The sequence below is a fragment of the Haemaphysalis longicornis genome, unplaced genomic scaffold (genome assembly GCF_048455015.1).
Source record: "Haemaphysalis longicornis isolate Haplotype H1 unplaced genomic scaffold, Haemaphysalis longicornis Haplotype H1 scaffold_6, whole genome shotgun sequence".
Classification (NCBI taxonomy): domain Eukaryota; kingdom Metazoa; phylum Arthropoda; class Arachnida; order Ixodida; family Ixodidae; genus Haemaphysalis; species Haemaphysalis longicornis.
In genome coordinates, this window is record NW_027526407.1 from 70,035,411 (window position 1) to 70,051,593 (window position 16,183).

Consider the following 16,183-nt stretch of genomic DNA (forward strand, 5'->3'; position numbering starts at 1 on the left):
AGCAAATTCACAGTTCACTGTGAATTTGTGCAGTCGAGAATAGGGCCCCAGATGGTTAAAACAGGCACTTAAAAACTAGTCCCGGCTAAAAAAAGAGTACTGTTCAACCTTTCGTATTCCTTCACGCGTTTTTTTTAATCACGCGTTGAAATCGGCGGAATTCTTTGGACAGGCAACGTTGTTTCACGGTTACACGCCGCACGGCGCCACCTTTCATGCTTCAGAAAACTTCGTGCAAAAGTATTTCCGCCTGTTTATTTAAACATTTCCTCTGCGCACCCCAGAATTGCCCGAGTGTATCAAAGGCTGATTTTCATTTGAGCTAGACGGCATGCACTCCTCAAAAATCGGGTTAAGTAACTTTAAAAGTTACCCGTGCCAGGAGGGGCAATTTCAAAATATTATTCGCCTTACAAGTGCGAATACAGACAGCTCACCAAAAAAAAAAAAAAAACAAGCGACGGCAACGCCACCTTAAAATTTTCGAAAGAATGTTTAAACAAAACATATATACTTTCAACTGATACAAATATTTGTGTCGAAAGGTTTTCAGTAAGTGAATAAACGTTTCAGCAGTTTCAGTGCAGCAAGGTTTGGAGGTCGCTTGACCAAGACACGTAATGTAGTTTCACCTTTTTACACTGCTAACCACTATCTTTCTGTTTTCAGAAAGTTAAGTGCCAAATTAAAGTTATTCCGACAATTTGTTTATAAATTGCTTGTGTGCATGGTTACCCCACTTTATAAAACGCTGGCTTTCTATGAGCTTAGGAACATATACTTGAACAAACAGGATTTCAGTCCCTTTAACTTTGAGTTTATTACATATGAAGGTATCTTTTCCATATCGTCGAATCTAGAACTTAAATTATTGTGTGGTCCTGTTTGCATTTCTAACGCGTTTACTCGCGGCTATGTCGACTCACTCGAATATTTCCGATGTATTATATTTCGCTTGTAACTTTTGGGTGGTGATGTGCCCTTAGACTGGCTAACCGCAATTGTCGTCGCTGTATTTAAAATAAGGTGACTGGTCAAAAAGGAAACTATCGTCCGATATCGCTCCCAAGCTGATCTTGCATGCTGTTGGAACACTCTATAAGGAACTTCATGATAAAGTTTCATGATAACGCAGTTTTGTAAACGCTTGACGACCACCACCCGGGTTGTTTCTACCGTTCGTGCACTCACGTCAAGTCCCCCAAAATCTGGCCAAAGTGTTATAATATTTCTTGACTTTAAAAGAGCATTTTACCAGGTCTCTCATTTTGGTTCGATATTAAAACTTAGCAGATTAAACTTGCCTTCCAACCTAGTTAAACGAATACTGTGCTACTTTTAGCCACTCTTTCTATTCGTCGATGTAGCTGGGCACCATTCTCACTTCCTTCCCGTAAACTCGGGTGTCACGCAAGGAAGCGCTCTCTAGTGCCATTGCTTTTATTAATATACATCAGTGATCTTATACACTGCATTACTGAGAGCGTCAGTATAAAACTGTTTTCCAGCTATCGCTTAGTCCAGAAGGAAATTGAAAACAAACATGATGAGGAATTATTTTAAGTGATGTGTCAGCGCTATTTCTAAATGGCGCGAGAAATCTTACGCAAAATTTAATCTACAAAAAACTGTTCATGCACATTACCAGCAATATTGTGTCCTTGAATACCAGTACTGTGTAAATGACGGCACTTTTTCAAACGGAAAGCTTTGAGTACCTGGGCATGACAGTTACCAGTGAATAGAAATGGACCAAGCACATCGATTCTGTCTGCGTATCTACTCGCCGCTGACTTGGCCTCTTACGACACCGGCTCAGATACTCTCTTTGGCATTGCTAAATTGTAGCTTACAACACGTTAGTTATTTCTAGATTAAAATGTATATATATTTCTTTGGAGCCATCTACAGAAAAGACTAACAAACGAACAAATGAAAAAAACTTGCTGTTCAGTTTACATTCAAGCGTTACAGCAAGCATGATTCGCCTAATGAACCAATGAACACTAATGGAATTGCCTCCTTAGAATATCCAAGAAAGCTCACTAAGGTGAAATTTGTATTCCAACTCTGGCATCGGTTTTTAAAACTTGGCTCCTGTACCTGCCTGCAGCCCTGAACCACTACACCCACGCGACATCACAATTCCTGTAGGATAAGTCCCGTTTTTGCACAAACTTATCAAAAGAATATTCATTTATCCCAAGAATTATAATAGATTGGAACGCCATTGGAAGGCGCAGACAAGAACGGTATGCTGTAGTTCGGTCCCTCAACGTTCAGTGTATTGCAAGGAAGCGACAATAAGCTTTTATTACTACGTCAGAAAAGCGGCGACACATCGCAAAACTCAGATCGGCCGAAATAATGACGATGAACCTGTACACCGTGATTCGTAGCAAGCATGCCACCGACGCGTACCTGACACCCATTTCATCGTTCTTTCTTATATGGAAAGCTTCCATAAAAAGCTTCAATTATCTCTCGGGGAAATAACGATGAAATGTGTGCCAGCCACGCGTCGGTGGCATTACATAAAAAGGAATTTATTTTCCTATCAAATGCATTAACTTAGCTGTTTGGTGGGTTGTTTGTTGAATGTGGACATTGTAATCTTGTGTTTATCGAATCGTAATCCTGTAGCCTTGGTAATCTTGTGTTTATCAAACCGCACTTTCGGAGGGGGGGGGGGGGGTTGACCTGGGCACGTGTTCATTCTGAATATACATTTGTGTTTATGCGTAATAAAATCAGTTGCGACTTAGCGCCGTCGTCTTCTACTTAACGCTACTTAACGATTTATCAACACCAACTAGCCCAACTGTCGGTTTTACTGTTTTCGCCATGGCCTCGTGGCATGTTTGTCTTGAAGCAAAATGTCTAATGTCTCTCTTTGTTGAAGGATAACTCCGGATGTCTATGGCGCAGGGGATGGAGCGCGGCCGGCCGCTGCAAATCTTGCGCCCAAAGGATGACGGCACCTTCGAGATGGATAAAGAGGCACTAAGAGGCATTCTCCTTGCCCCACATGTAAGAGACAAGCCGGTGGCGATAGTCTCTGTGGCAGGCGCCTTCCGCAAGGGCAAGTCCTTCCTGCTGGGCTTCTTCCTCCGCTACATGCGTAGCGCGGACAAAGACAACTGGCTTGGTGATGTCGATGCTCCGCTGAGCGGCTTCAAGGGGAGAGGAGGCTGCGATGGCGACACCAAAGGCATCTGGGTCTGGAGTGAAGCATTCCTGGTAAGGTGGCGACTTTGTTACGCATGGCGCAGCTGTAGCGCTGCGAATGCGCAGGTTGAAACGCCTCATGGAGATCAGATAGCTGTCCTCCTCATGGATACTCAGGGAACTTTCGACTGCGAATCCACGACGAAGGATTGCGCCACCATCTTCGCGCTGAGCACCATGATAAGCTCAGTACAAGTGTACAACTTGTCCCAGAATATCCAGGAGGACGACCTGCAATACCTTCAGTATTTTGCGGACTACGGGCAGATTGCTCTGAAGGCGAGTATATGCTCCACTGCGAGTATTTTCGCTGCAGCAGCAGCGGAATGTTGGTCCGTCTTCCCTCTACTTTTTGCGACACTTTCGCAGGAACAGCAAGACACCCCAGCCAAACCCTTCCAAAAACTGCTCTTTTTGGTGCGGGACTGGAGTTATCCGTATGATTTGAACTACGGTGCCCAAGGAGGGAAATTACTGCTTCAAAAACGCTTGGACATCACCCCAAAAATGCCGAAACAGCTGAGCGCGTTGCGGCAGCACATCAGATTCTGTTTTTCAGATATTGATTGCTTCCTATTGCCCCATCCAGGCGAAAAGGTATGATGTGTAAATCCCTTTACAGCATCATTGGATAATGGGGTGCACCGTTTTGTCAATGTAATTCAGTGAAAACCATAGAGGAATGTTTAGGATGCAATTTTTTTAGATAAGGGTGGTGCTCATGAAGGGGAATACACGCCTTGAAGACAGCGGCTACAATGACAAGCATCTGCCAGTACTTCAATCGCTGACATCATAATAACGCCTACTTGTTCTGTACCTTTCAGGTGGCGACGGAAAAATATTTTGATGGGCGACTGTCTGGCATCGCGGAAACGTTTAAACACCACTTGAAAGAGCTGGTTCCTTCCATCCTAGCACCTGACAAGCTCATAGTGAAAGAGATCCATGGGAGAAAGGTCTCTTGCACACAGCTGCTAGAATACTTCAAGGTAGGCTGCCGAGATTCCCTTATCGCACGTATTACTGTTTAAGTGTTCTTCCAGGCATATGTGGACATATTCAGTAGTGGCGTGCTGCCGCATCCCATGTTCACACTGGAGGTAAGGGAACGTTGGTTCACATTGCACTCTGGAACAAAATCGCCTTTCTTGTGGTGCAGGCGTCCGCGAGGGTGTGCAACCATCATGCGAAGAAAGAAGCCAAAAAATTATACAAGTCTGCAATGGAGAAAGTGAGATAAGAAAGAGGTCAGAGGCGAGATGTTTCGTCTTTGGTAACAACTAATTTGTTTAATGCAGCGCTGCAATCTCAACGGGCGTTGGTGGGAGCCCAGAAAATTGCAAGAATACCATGATCAACAGAAGCAGTCCGCATTGAAGTTATTCTTGAAAAGCACTAAATGGGGCGGACGCTTCTACTCCAATGTGTGCCAACAGGAGCTGAACGATGTAAGTATCCTACCCCTTAATATTTTCCTAGACGAACGCCAAGGATAGAGAGGCTCCAAATCACCAATTTGGAGAACAGTGCCATATGATATTTTATAAACTATAACAAGTAATTGAAAAGCTTCAAAAATTATCTTTCTTGCGAAGGCTGTTTCAATCGGGCAATGCGACAGAATTTTGTTAAAACGTATTCCAAATGCATCTCTTTTTTTCAGCATCGGTTGAGCTTTGCGATTGCTCGTTAAATAACGCAACATAATAACATGACCCCAAGGAACAGAAATGGCAATCAGAAATGGCAAATTCTGACGTCCTTTAAGAAATTTAGGTACGCACTGTATTGGTGTTCAAGGCTGAAAAGTATATCCTCACGTCAACTAACACGTGTATCTTTCATAGCAGAATTTTTTTCGTAGTAAAGGTTAAGCAAAATTGGCCTAAACTAACCTCCGCCGGCCACTTTAGGCTGAACAAAAACGGCCAGTGCAAACAGCTCACAATGACCGAGTACCCAGAGGCATGATTGCGTCTTCCTTGCGTCTTCCCTGTGCACCGACGAGTTGTTGACTAGAGGTGCGGTCTGTATGACGAGGCGTAACATAAATCTGTCCAGTTGCGTGCGAATTCAACTGGACGCCGTCATTGCTGCTACATGCGACGCTTTTCAAGCCCACGCGGTGTTGTGTAAACTGGAGTAACCTATTGTTGACCAGGTTTCGTGACCCACACAATGCATTATTTGCAAAATGAATTCTCGACCCATCAGAAATCCAATACTCTAAAAAGGGCACTCCAAACGGAACAGAAATCCGAGTGGTATTTTTATACAATGGCAATAGTACTACTGTGCCGACTATTTTAAATTTAATGCCCTTCTTCCCACAGCTAACACTTACCGCATGGCCTACTCGCAATAATTTCGTGCATTCCCTGTAGCTCCCGTAATCAAGTTCTATCTAACTGAAAAACATTGTTTCACCTAATCATTTGCCACGAAGAAACAAAAATGGCCTACACCTGCGTCGTAAGATGGAAGTTGTCAAACGGTTCTGATAAATTGGCAACCTCTAAATAAAATAGATTTATGGCGCACGTGACCTTCCAGCAAGATCATAGTAACATAGTAACAGCAATATAGCCTAGACATTGATTAACTACTATTTAGCGCCAAAGACATATAACGAACGTATAGACATACGTATATCTATTGGTTATGTACCACTACAATACCCACGAAATATAACACTAAGGTAACATCCCATAACCGTAATAAAGTATTGTGTTGGCTCTATGCTACGTGTTTTTACGTTTTCTGGGCAAAAGATTTTTGACGTCGGGTCAACGTTCCATATACATAACCTTGATCAAAGCGGGATGTCTCCTCGATGTCCGCAACGTCCATTCCTGACCTCTCCGTGATATGTAGGTTGTGCAATACAGTTTGCTTAGAACTTCCAGTTTCATGCATATTCCGCGTAGTGCTCGACAACAAAAAATCCCGGGAAATCTCCACTAACGTAAATCCTGGCGAGGGGCGAAGCATACAGTGTATGAGTGCATCTCCACGAAGCGAATCATGACGAGTGGGCGAAGCACTGGGGATCGTTCTTTCCGTAAATCACCCGTTAGAGTGCTTACTGCTGCTATAACGATTCCCAATCTAATCCAATCCAATACAATACAATTAAATATAATCCAATACAATCCATTTTAATCCAATCTAATACAATTTAATCCAATGCAAATCTAATTCAATCCAATTCAATGCAATCCAGTGCTTCGCGCGCATGCGCAGCATGGCTCTCCAGTAGCACTCTCTCGCTCTCTTTCTCTCTCTCTAACTTTTTGTGAACCTTTCGTTCATAGCTGTTTCGATCTACACGGTGGTGTGCGTCTCTCTCTCTCTCTCTCTCTCTCTCTCTCTCTCTCTCTCTCTCTCTCTCTCTCTCTCTCTCTCTCTCTCTCTCTCTCTCTCTCTCTCTGCCCTTTTGTGAACCTTTTATTTTGTCCTTGTTAACATGCATTTTGTTCACAGATGTTTCTATTTACTCGGTGCTGTGCCATGAGCACGGACGCAGGGCGCCGGACGAACAAGCCTCGGGCTTAAAGATGCTTCGCCCCTAAAATCCCGGGCAATCTCCACTAACGTAAATCCTGGAGAGGGGCGAAGCATACAGTGTATGAGTGTAAGCTTGGCGCCTTGGAGTTTTTGACAACGGAGATGGGGGGCAGTAGTATGCAGGTTTGGTTTAAAAGTCTCATGTCTTTGAAGCACGAAGCTCTCCAGCGCGAGGCGTAAACGAGTGTCCCGGTAGTTTAGGGGGCGAAGCACCTTAAGGCCGAGGCTTGTCTGTCCGGCGTCCGGCGTCCGTGCTCATGGTACAGCACCATGTAAATCGAAACATCTGTGAACAAAGGGTTCACAAAAGGTTAACAAGAACAAAATAAAGGTTCACAAAAGGTTAGAAAGAGAGAGAGAGAGAGAGACGCACAGAATCATGTAAATCGTAACATCAGTGAACAGAAGGTTCACAAGAAAGGCTCACAAAAGGGTACAGCGCGCGAGAGAGATAGACGCACAGAACGGTGTAAACCAAAACATCTGTGACCAAAAGGTTCTCAAAAGGTTAACAGGAACAAAATAAAAGGTTCACAAAAGGTTAGAGAGCGAGAGTGCTCCTGGAGAGCCATGCTGGCCATGCGCGAGGAGCATTGTATTGTATTGGATTGGATTGGATTGAATTGAATTGGATTGGACTGAATTAAATTGAATTTGATTTGATTTGATTGGATTGGATTGGATTGGATTGGATTGGATTGCAAATCATTCTAGCAGCAGTAAGCACTCTCACGGGTGCTTTACGGTAAGAACGATCCCAGTGCTTCGCCCACTCGCATTCTTCACTTCGTGGAGATGCACTCATACACTATGCTTCGCCCCTCTCCAGGGTTTACGTTAGCGGAGATTGCGCGGGATTTTTTTTAATACGTGTTACAAAGTGCTCCAGCACGAGGCGTGAACGAGTGTCCCTGTGTTTTTTAGCGCGAGTTACGTTTTAGCGCTATGCGTAAGCAAGTTTCCCGGCGTTTTAGTACCGTGACTACACGAGACGCCGATTACGACGACGACGACAGGAGGTGCCAACAACACCAGCCCCTAAGGGGCTTTGCCACTAATAAACGCGCGAAGTGAGGGCTTTCGGATGTCGGCGTTCTTATTTGCAATGCTGAAATGTGAGACTGATATTTGTGCCTCTCTCACTCGCGTTACCGGTACTGATGCTGTGGCGGGCCTTAGATGCTGCCGCGATGGCGTTGTAGTACAGTCGAGTCCATTTATAACGATACCGTTTATAACAATATATCGGATATAACGATTAACAGCTATGGCACCGTCAACTTTTGTATTCTTTCTATGGTAAAATAAACCGCTTATTAGAATGCTCCGGTGCCACAATATCGGATATAACGATTGAATGCGGTTATATTGTGCACCAAAAAGGCAACAGTGATGACTGTATTGACGCGGTTGCGCAGCCTACTCAGGTAGTGTCTTCGTAGGAGGCCCAATGCGTGACACAGTCCCTGGGGGACTTTGTTCTCGCCAAGGACCTTTACCTCAGCTAGGTGAAGCACCTATAGATGCTCTTGGAAGAAAAGATTTGCCCTAGCTTCACACGCGGCAAACAATGGTGACCTACTGTGGCTTCTTTTCCGCAAATTAGTAGTAGTAAGACCTTGCTGGCATGCGAATAAAATGTTTTGAACTGTGTTCCGTCTTTTTATTTCGCAACCCGCTTATAACAGTTATCGGTTATAACGATGGGATTCCCTTGACACTGGGATATTGTTATAAGTAGACTAGACTGTATTCCCGCTGTGTGAACGCCGCTTACTGGCAACAGCAACTTTGCAACGCGCAGTGGACATAGCAATATGACTTGGCCTATCAGCGTTAAAAACCGTTCGTTAAGTTCCCAAAGTAGCTTTTATCGATGAACTGTCCGTCCACTTGCGGAAAATAACCGCATTTGTACATTAGCCGCAAGCGTCCTGTGCAGTTCGAGATTGATGCCCAGATAAATATCCTCTTCTGCGGAATTTTAGGGTACGACATGCGTAACTGACTCCTATTTTTACGGGCTTGTGCAGGAAATCGACAAGTCGTTCAACCGGTTTGTCGAATGCAACGACGGGAAGGCAAGGATTCGAACTACGGTTATGCTTTCGGGGATGGCGACACTCAGTATCATCTCAATGGCAGGCCTTGGTGGTGTGGGGCTGGTTGGCGGCGCAGTTGCCTGCTTGGGGGTGGCCGGTGCAACCACTGCTGCCGCCGCCGTGAGGAATAACGTCCCTTCAAGGGGCCATTGGAGGAAAATCTTCACCTTCATGGACACACCAGTAAATTATGTATGGGACAGCGTAAGTATTTTGTCTGTTTCTGCAAGCTTCATTTGCGAAACAACCGGATGTGCTGAATTTGAGTTATTGCACTTTCGTTAAAAGATGTACCCCGCTATCGAAATATTTCGTGATCGCATGGCCACACCTATCAAAATCACTTCCAATTTCTTGTTACGACAAGGACGCGTGCGGTAATAGGGAACTGAAGTTCCTGAAGGTGTGTATATTTCGCGTATTTTTGTATGCATAGGTTCATATTAGCGGAGACAGCTTTTCTGTGTACACACCCACACGCGTGCGCACGCACACCTCTCGCTGCAATCATCTTAATACTCTTCATCCGAATCCCCTCTTCTATTTTCAGGAACTCTCAAATACGCTGTTTGCCTGTTCACATTTACTCTTGCGCACTACATATTCTTCTTCATACCCATTAGCTTTCATCTTACTTTGAGCACGTAAGCGCGTCATAGATCAGTGCTAGAGCTTGCATGTACTAGAAGAATACTTCGGACCTCTTTTTCAAGGTCAGTAGCGCTCCAAAGCGACTCATTTTCTCTATGGGGTTGGGTAGGCACTTCTGCCGAGACAAGCAGCTGCAGCTCGTTGCTTTGGCGCCTCCGCAAATGTACTCTTATGCGGGTGCCTTGTGCGTCAGGATAGCTGACCAAGCCATTCGAAGCACCCAGCTGTCATATTTATTGGGCGGAAACCTTATATGCCTCGTTGTTAAAGGAAGGGACCGCCGATTTTTGTCGCGCGTATGTCTTCTATCCCAAATGAAAGCCAGCGTTTTATATGGCCTGGTAACCACAAGCAATGTATAAACAAATTGGCGGAAATCATTTTAATTTGACACCAAACTCTCTGAAATCGCAAGGGTGGCGTTTCGTAGTGTAGAAATTTGACACTACAATATCTGTCCCAGACCCCAGTCACGTGATCTGCAGACCTAGCAGCTACTGCAACTGCTGAAACGTTTATTCCCTTATTGAAAACTTTTCAACACAAATAGTTGTGTAAGTTGAAATTCTATTGTATTTTTAAACATTTATTTTGAAAATTTTCGAGACACGCCACCCGCCGTAGCTGGGTTGCTCTCAGTGTGGCTAACTGAGCCTCCGTGCCCAGAAGCAACGGCAGCGTTCAGTGAACTGACCCAGTGAAGGAGCTTTGACAATTCTGCCTGAGGCAGGGGTGTTTCTCCTGCCGAAATATGCGATTTAAGTTTCCAAATGCGGCAATGGCAGCTTAAGAAAAAGGACGCGCCCGGGGTGAATCGACCTGCCGACGTCTACAACGTGAAGCCAGATTCTAGCAATCAGCCATCCTAACTGACGGCGCCTTCGTGCAAAATAGACTTAAATAGACTAGTGAATTACAAAAAACCCATAAAGGAATAAGAAAGCTCGAGATTTACACTTTTTTCAGCTGGGGACAAGTTTTTAAACATTGCTTTTCGTCTCGCATACAGACGAATTATGTCGCCGTGCTACTGTACGTCATGGTTGCCAGCATTATTTATGGGAGGACACAGTTGGCTCGTAAACCTAAAAATTTCGATTTTAGAATTTCTAGGGCGTTATCAGCAAAACCGTTTCTCGTTAAGGTGCTGTAAGGGATGCCCTTTCATTTGGGATAGAGAACATATACTCTACAAAAATCGGTTGTCGGTGCGTTTAAGTTTTTCATGAACGCCTCTGACCGAAAACCGCTCGTCACAACCCGTCGTCTGCGAAATGTTCGAAACGCTTCCAGCGAGTTACAGCAGTTGAAGTGGAAGGGAGGAGAAGTCCGGATTTGTGGATGCATTGAAGTGAATGAATAAAAATCGAAGTATAGTTCGGTGAATTAAGGGGGTTAATTGGCGAATTAGGGTAAATGAAATATATCGAAGTGAATAAATTCATTTATGATGGGTACTAAGCACTGAAAGGGTGTTACACATGAGAAAGTAATGCACGAATTAAGAGTGGGGTAAGAGGAATCAAAGTGCATTGACAGGAGTAATAGTGAATGATAGTGAAGCAGATGGAAGAAATTTGCTGAAATAAACGTGAATGAAGGTGAATGAAGGTAATTAGGAAGGGAAACAAAGCAAATTAAGGAGAATCAGTTTGAATTAGGAGGGATCAAAACCATTCAGAAGGAATAAAAAGAAATCAAAGTGAATGACAGAGCAATTTCTGGCACATCAAAGCGAAGTAAGGCAAATCAAATTAAATGCAAGAAATAAGGATGAATGACAGGGATTTAAATCACATAATTTAATAAATTAAGAAATATAAAAACTTAACAAATTCAATAAATTTTTCTTTGGGGTAGGGTCACGGATCACAGCAGAATACTTAGATGATGTAAATTGGATGAGTAAGGGAATAATGTTTGTCACATGATATTTCGATGGATGACGGAGAGATTTATGTGAATGAACACTGCATTTAATGTCGATTACTAAGACTTACAAGGGGCGAATAAGACAACTGCGCCAAGTAGTCATGGCGACTAATTAGATAGCCATTTAACGGGCGGAATTACTATAATTACAGTGAAAAATGCGGATGACAATCTAATTTGTGAGGAAGCAGGTAGGAGGGTCGCCGGTTAAGGAGTCAAGCTACAAAAAAACTCCCACCTCCCCTCGCGGGAATCCCTGTGTAGATGCGACGGGTTCACGTTGCAGCGTTGGACAGCGGAGGAACGGCGCTGGAACGATGGAGCGGAGCGGCGCAGGCACCGCGTTTTATAGCGCGCATCGCGCCGGCGCCAGTGCGTCTGCCGCGGCTGTGACGCAACACAATCCAACACAATCCAGTTTAATCCAAGCCAATCCAATCCAAGCCAAGCCAATCCAATCGAATCCAATCCAATGCCCCTCGCGAGAGAGTGTTCGCTATCCGAGAGGAGAGGGGGTGAGCGGTGGAGAGCGAAGCTGGCGCGGCGAGGAGAATGGGGAGGGGTGGACGCCGACAACAACGACGACGATGCCGACGCCGGATGCAGGGACAAGGCGGGTGAATGAGATGGGTGCCATCTAAAAGAAAGATAAGACGATGGCAAATGGGGCTGCGGCAAAATAGACCATGAACAAAAGTAAATCATAGGCTTGTGTCTAATGCATCACCACTTGTGTTTTTGTCTTCAAGTCGCTTGTAACATCTGAGACTGAGATTTCCCGTAAATGTGGCCGATTACATCAGAGACCCTGTGCATTTTGCTTCGTTTTCATCTATTATATCCCTAGCGGATAGTCAGGGATTGTTATTCGATCACCCTTTAGCGTCTTGTGCGCAGCCGCTCGGAGACATTGTTACGCTGACCAGCGACTATTTCGTCCTCTTCGAGATGACCGCTTGAATGCTGCAGGCAATGCCGGTAAAGGTGTCGATGTGGCGACATGTAAGGCGAAAATAATGCACATCGCCGTCAAATCGCGACGATGGTTGAACGCGAAGCTTTGTCGTGACGGATACTTTGGTTATCGTCTATATTTTCAAAACCCTTTCGATCATGTCAGAAGGGAGAAATGGGATAGACGTCGGCGTCGTAACGCGGGGTACCCTGGGGCGAATGCGTCCCCGGAAAGGGTTTTTTCATTCTCTTCGGCGTTTTCGCGGTAAAGACGCCATGAGTGAGAACACTAAACATTCCCCTTAAAAAGCCAACTTTACCTGAAAAGCAATGAAATACGTTCGAGGAATTACGTTTGAGCTACCTGGATACCAAGCAACAATTTTAATGCTTCTCTAGTTCCCTAACGGTGACTTTCAGTGCAGAAAAGCCCAGTCAGACGGATTTTAGCGTCACATCACAGTGGTACCAAACTGTAGCTGCGCAGCGTAGACCGGAAAGTACTTCGTGGAAAAACTACGCCAAGAAAGGTTTGTTGGAGGTACTGGCCAGAAAAGCCACTGAGAACACAGTGTCATGCCAGGCAGGAGAGTAATATAACAGGCGTTTATTACATGCATAATGAATCACGTAAGCTAGCTTAGGTGGATGAATAATCTGATGCCCAACTATAGAGATATAGAGGGTGTATTTAAATATATATTGGGAATAAGTGGCCCAAGGGGGTTGTAAAAAAATGGCACCATCTCCACTCCGTGGATGATGGCGAGGGTGCGGAGAACGGGGACTTGAAATTACATCCAAGTTGCACCCACAGCACGTGACATCCCATTTGCGCCCTGACCGTCACTTGATTTAAGCCGTGAGTTGTTCCTTGATTATTCCCTAAATGAAACTGCAACTCACGGCTCAAATTGAGTTTCGCTTAATTGTCGCTTGTTGGGGGTGTGCGCACGGATGGATGCGGACGGACATTACGAGGTCCTGCACCGTTACAGGCGAGGGAGTAAGCCGTTTGACTCTCGGGTACTAACTCCCAGTCGTAGCCCAATGCGTAAGACGACGACTGACACTAACTCTGTCTGGTCTACCGGACGCAGGCTCGAGTCCTACCGGTGCCTGTCTGTTTTTTTTTTTTGCGATTGTAAATGCTATGTGCACGGACGCGGACGGACATTGAGCGGTCCTAAGGTGCTCCGCAACTAAAAACCATTGTTTTAAAGCGGAAAGGTCAACCAAGCGTTTGAAATACATGATAGGAACCCTCAGTCCAACTGAGTTGGTGTTTCGCCAGATGTTGTGCGGACCAGGAAACAAAAGTTCGGACAAACAAATCAACGGTTATGCGATTGGCAGCATTGTGACGTACTCGATGCGAGGTTATACGGATTTCTGAAATAAAAGCATGGGAATATTTTAACGGGGCACTTTCTATAGTAGAACGGTGTGGTGTGAGAAGTTTGAAAACACCTGTCTATCCCTTTGAGGGCCGACTTTTTCCGTCAAATGCGACTCTCCGGGGTCATTTTTTATTGCTGATTTAAATTCTTCGGATGAATAAATTTCGAAAAAAAAATTATCGTAATTTTTTTAGGGTGACCATACAGTGACAAAAAATCGTTTGTGTTGTTACATTAATGTGGTTTATTCATGAGTAACACAAGAAAAATTCTAAATAAAAACTACACAGTAACAAGACGTCACCTTTTGAGTGAATCGAAATCAGATAGACATCAGTTCCGCGGGCGCAGAAAACGGGAAGCACCCGGAGGACGATACCAAAACCAGCCGCTGCGCCCGCGCGCGCGCGCGGCCGCATGCGCGAGCGATAGACGACGCACCACCCATAAAAAATACAAAAAAGAGAAAACAGCACCATCAGTTTCGCAGGGGCCCTTGGTCTCTGGCAAGCGCAAGAAGCGAGAGGCGCCCGATGGGCGTAAGGGGCCTTAGGTGGGCGATAACCAGCGCGCCCTCTCGTTACCGGATTCGCAAGCGATAGCTGGCGCGCGCCTGAAGTAAATCATAAGAAAATAAAAAGAAGAGCTGTCGGCGCAAGAACATAATTTGACGTATTTCCGCAGTGTGGAAGCACATATTTGCCAAGCAAGAGAAGTTGGCGAAAAAGCTATGACGTACATGTACGTTATTGACAATTTTGAAGGTGTTTGCAGAGGACGTACATGTAGGTCCGTGATCCTAAAGGGTTAGATACACGGGAAGTTATGGGATTTACTTTGCAACTAGCCGTTTTAAGTTTCATTACCTAGTTTTGCATATTTAGTATTGGCCGGATATAATTTCACCAACGATCACATTATGGGCCTCGTGCACTGCAGTTTTAAATAAACACGTGGCGCCACCTGGGAGCGGCGGCGGAATTTTTTTCTGAAGAACAAAATAAACATATACAGCAGTTCGCTACGCGGCTTAATTTAAACAACAACCATAAAATAAGTATACAACAATTACCGCGTTTTTTTTTAATTCACAATTGTTATATTAATAGAAATGTTACGCTGACGAGTTGTGCGGGAATACAAGCTGAAATAATTTAGAAAGCGCCCCTTCTCCAATAAACGCAGACGACAGTACACGGATCAGCTGCCTGCGACGCCGACGTTCACGAAGCACATAGTACCCGAAAAGAAATAAAAAGAACAGATCCATAGGTGCATTTGCGTATGTGCACGCTACTTGGCGTAAGACCGCTATGCCGTGTATCCAGTGCATATTTTTGTCGCGCCTCAAATAGCATTTAGTGTCAGTATAATCTGTGCACGCATCAGAAAACACATGGAACAACCCACGGATATGCATGCTTGAATTGTATGTAGTCATACCAGCAAAATATGAAGCTTTAAAATGAAAACAGAAACGTAAATATTCACGCTACACTGCGACACAACCGTAAACAGAACACACCAGCCACAATTCAGAGACTCGCATCTACACTTTTATTGAAAGGACTCTCAAATATCTCAAACATATGTTCCTGTACAACTTGTGGTTGGCGTTTCTGCGACAGTGGGTGAAAAACGAGTTCAAGTGGGGCTTGTTGCGCAAAATATTTTTGCTGACAAAGATAACTTGCACCAGCACAACTATTCACGCTGGCATGTAGTCATGCCAGCGTAGTCACACAAACATCACGTACAACTCTGTCAGCTTTGAAACAATTAATCTACATTATTCAAAATGGTGTTATTTTATCAAGGGCAGTCCGAATGCGAGAGGAATCATTCGTGCACAATTAAAGCTCCTGTTGAGCGATCTACCATATCTGTGCCCGTGTCTATGTCGAGCGATAAACAAGGTAAATAAACGTTCAGAGGCTTTCATGAAAGCCTCGTCTCGCGCATCTACGCCAAAATTATTAGCATATTAAGTACGCATTTATAAACCTATGAAAGCACTTCAAAAAGCATTGCGATATTTTTATGAGCCCATCCAACGAACTCATCGTAGTTTCAGCAGTTTGAGGTAGAGTTTACTCAAGCAGTTGGCATTTTCAAATACCTGCCTCTACAAACCTGAATCTTCGGGCTCTTGAAGCCGCTTATCCTTGGTGTCGCAATATACACACAAACCTTTCGCCACTATTTCGCACACACAACACATCAAATCACTTCCTGACATGTACAAGGCACAGTGGAGTGTATACACGGGAGAAATTCGCTTCTGCAAGCACCATGAAGTCGCGTAGTCGGTCTTCTCCTCACAATAAGCTGTCCGCCAACTGCTTG

At 44.6% G+C, this 16,183-nt stretch overlaps 1 protein-coding gene across 4 annotated transcripts in view; it reads left to right on the forward strand.

Annotated features, from left to right (window-relative positions):
• Positions 1-16,183, forward strand: part of LOC144142902 (atlastin-2-like) — a 45,922-nt gene that overhangs the window by 24,158 nt on the left and 5,581 nt on the right. For 3 of the 4 annotated variants that reach the window (XM_077674734.1, XM_077674733.1, XM_077674732.1), the window contains 8 exons: positions 2,929-3,240; positions 3,295-3,507; positions 3,598-3,825; positions 4,056-4,220; positions 4,275-4,331; positions 4,391-4,462; positions 4,530-4,679; positions 8,832-9,104. In XM_077674734.1, coding sequence (XP_077530860.1) covers positions 2,932-3,240; positions 3,295-3,507; positions 3,598-3,825; positions 4,056-4,220; positions 4,275-4,331; positions 4,391-4,462; positions 4,530-4,679; positions 8,832-9,104 — 1,467 coding nt within the window. In that variant the 5' untranslated portion in view covers positions 2,929-2,931. The remainder of the gene's footprint in view (positions 1-2,928; positions 3,241-3,294; positions 3,508-3,597; positions 3,826-4,055; positions 4,221-4,274; positions 4,332-4,390; positions 4,463-4,529; positions 4,680-8,831; positions 9,105-16,183) is intronic. The other variant, XM_077674735.1, reaches the window with a different exon arrangement.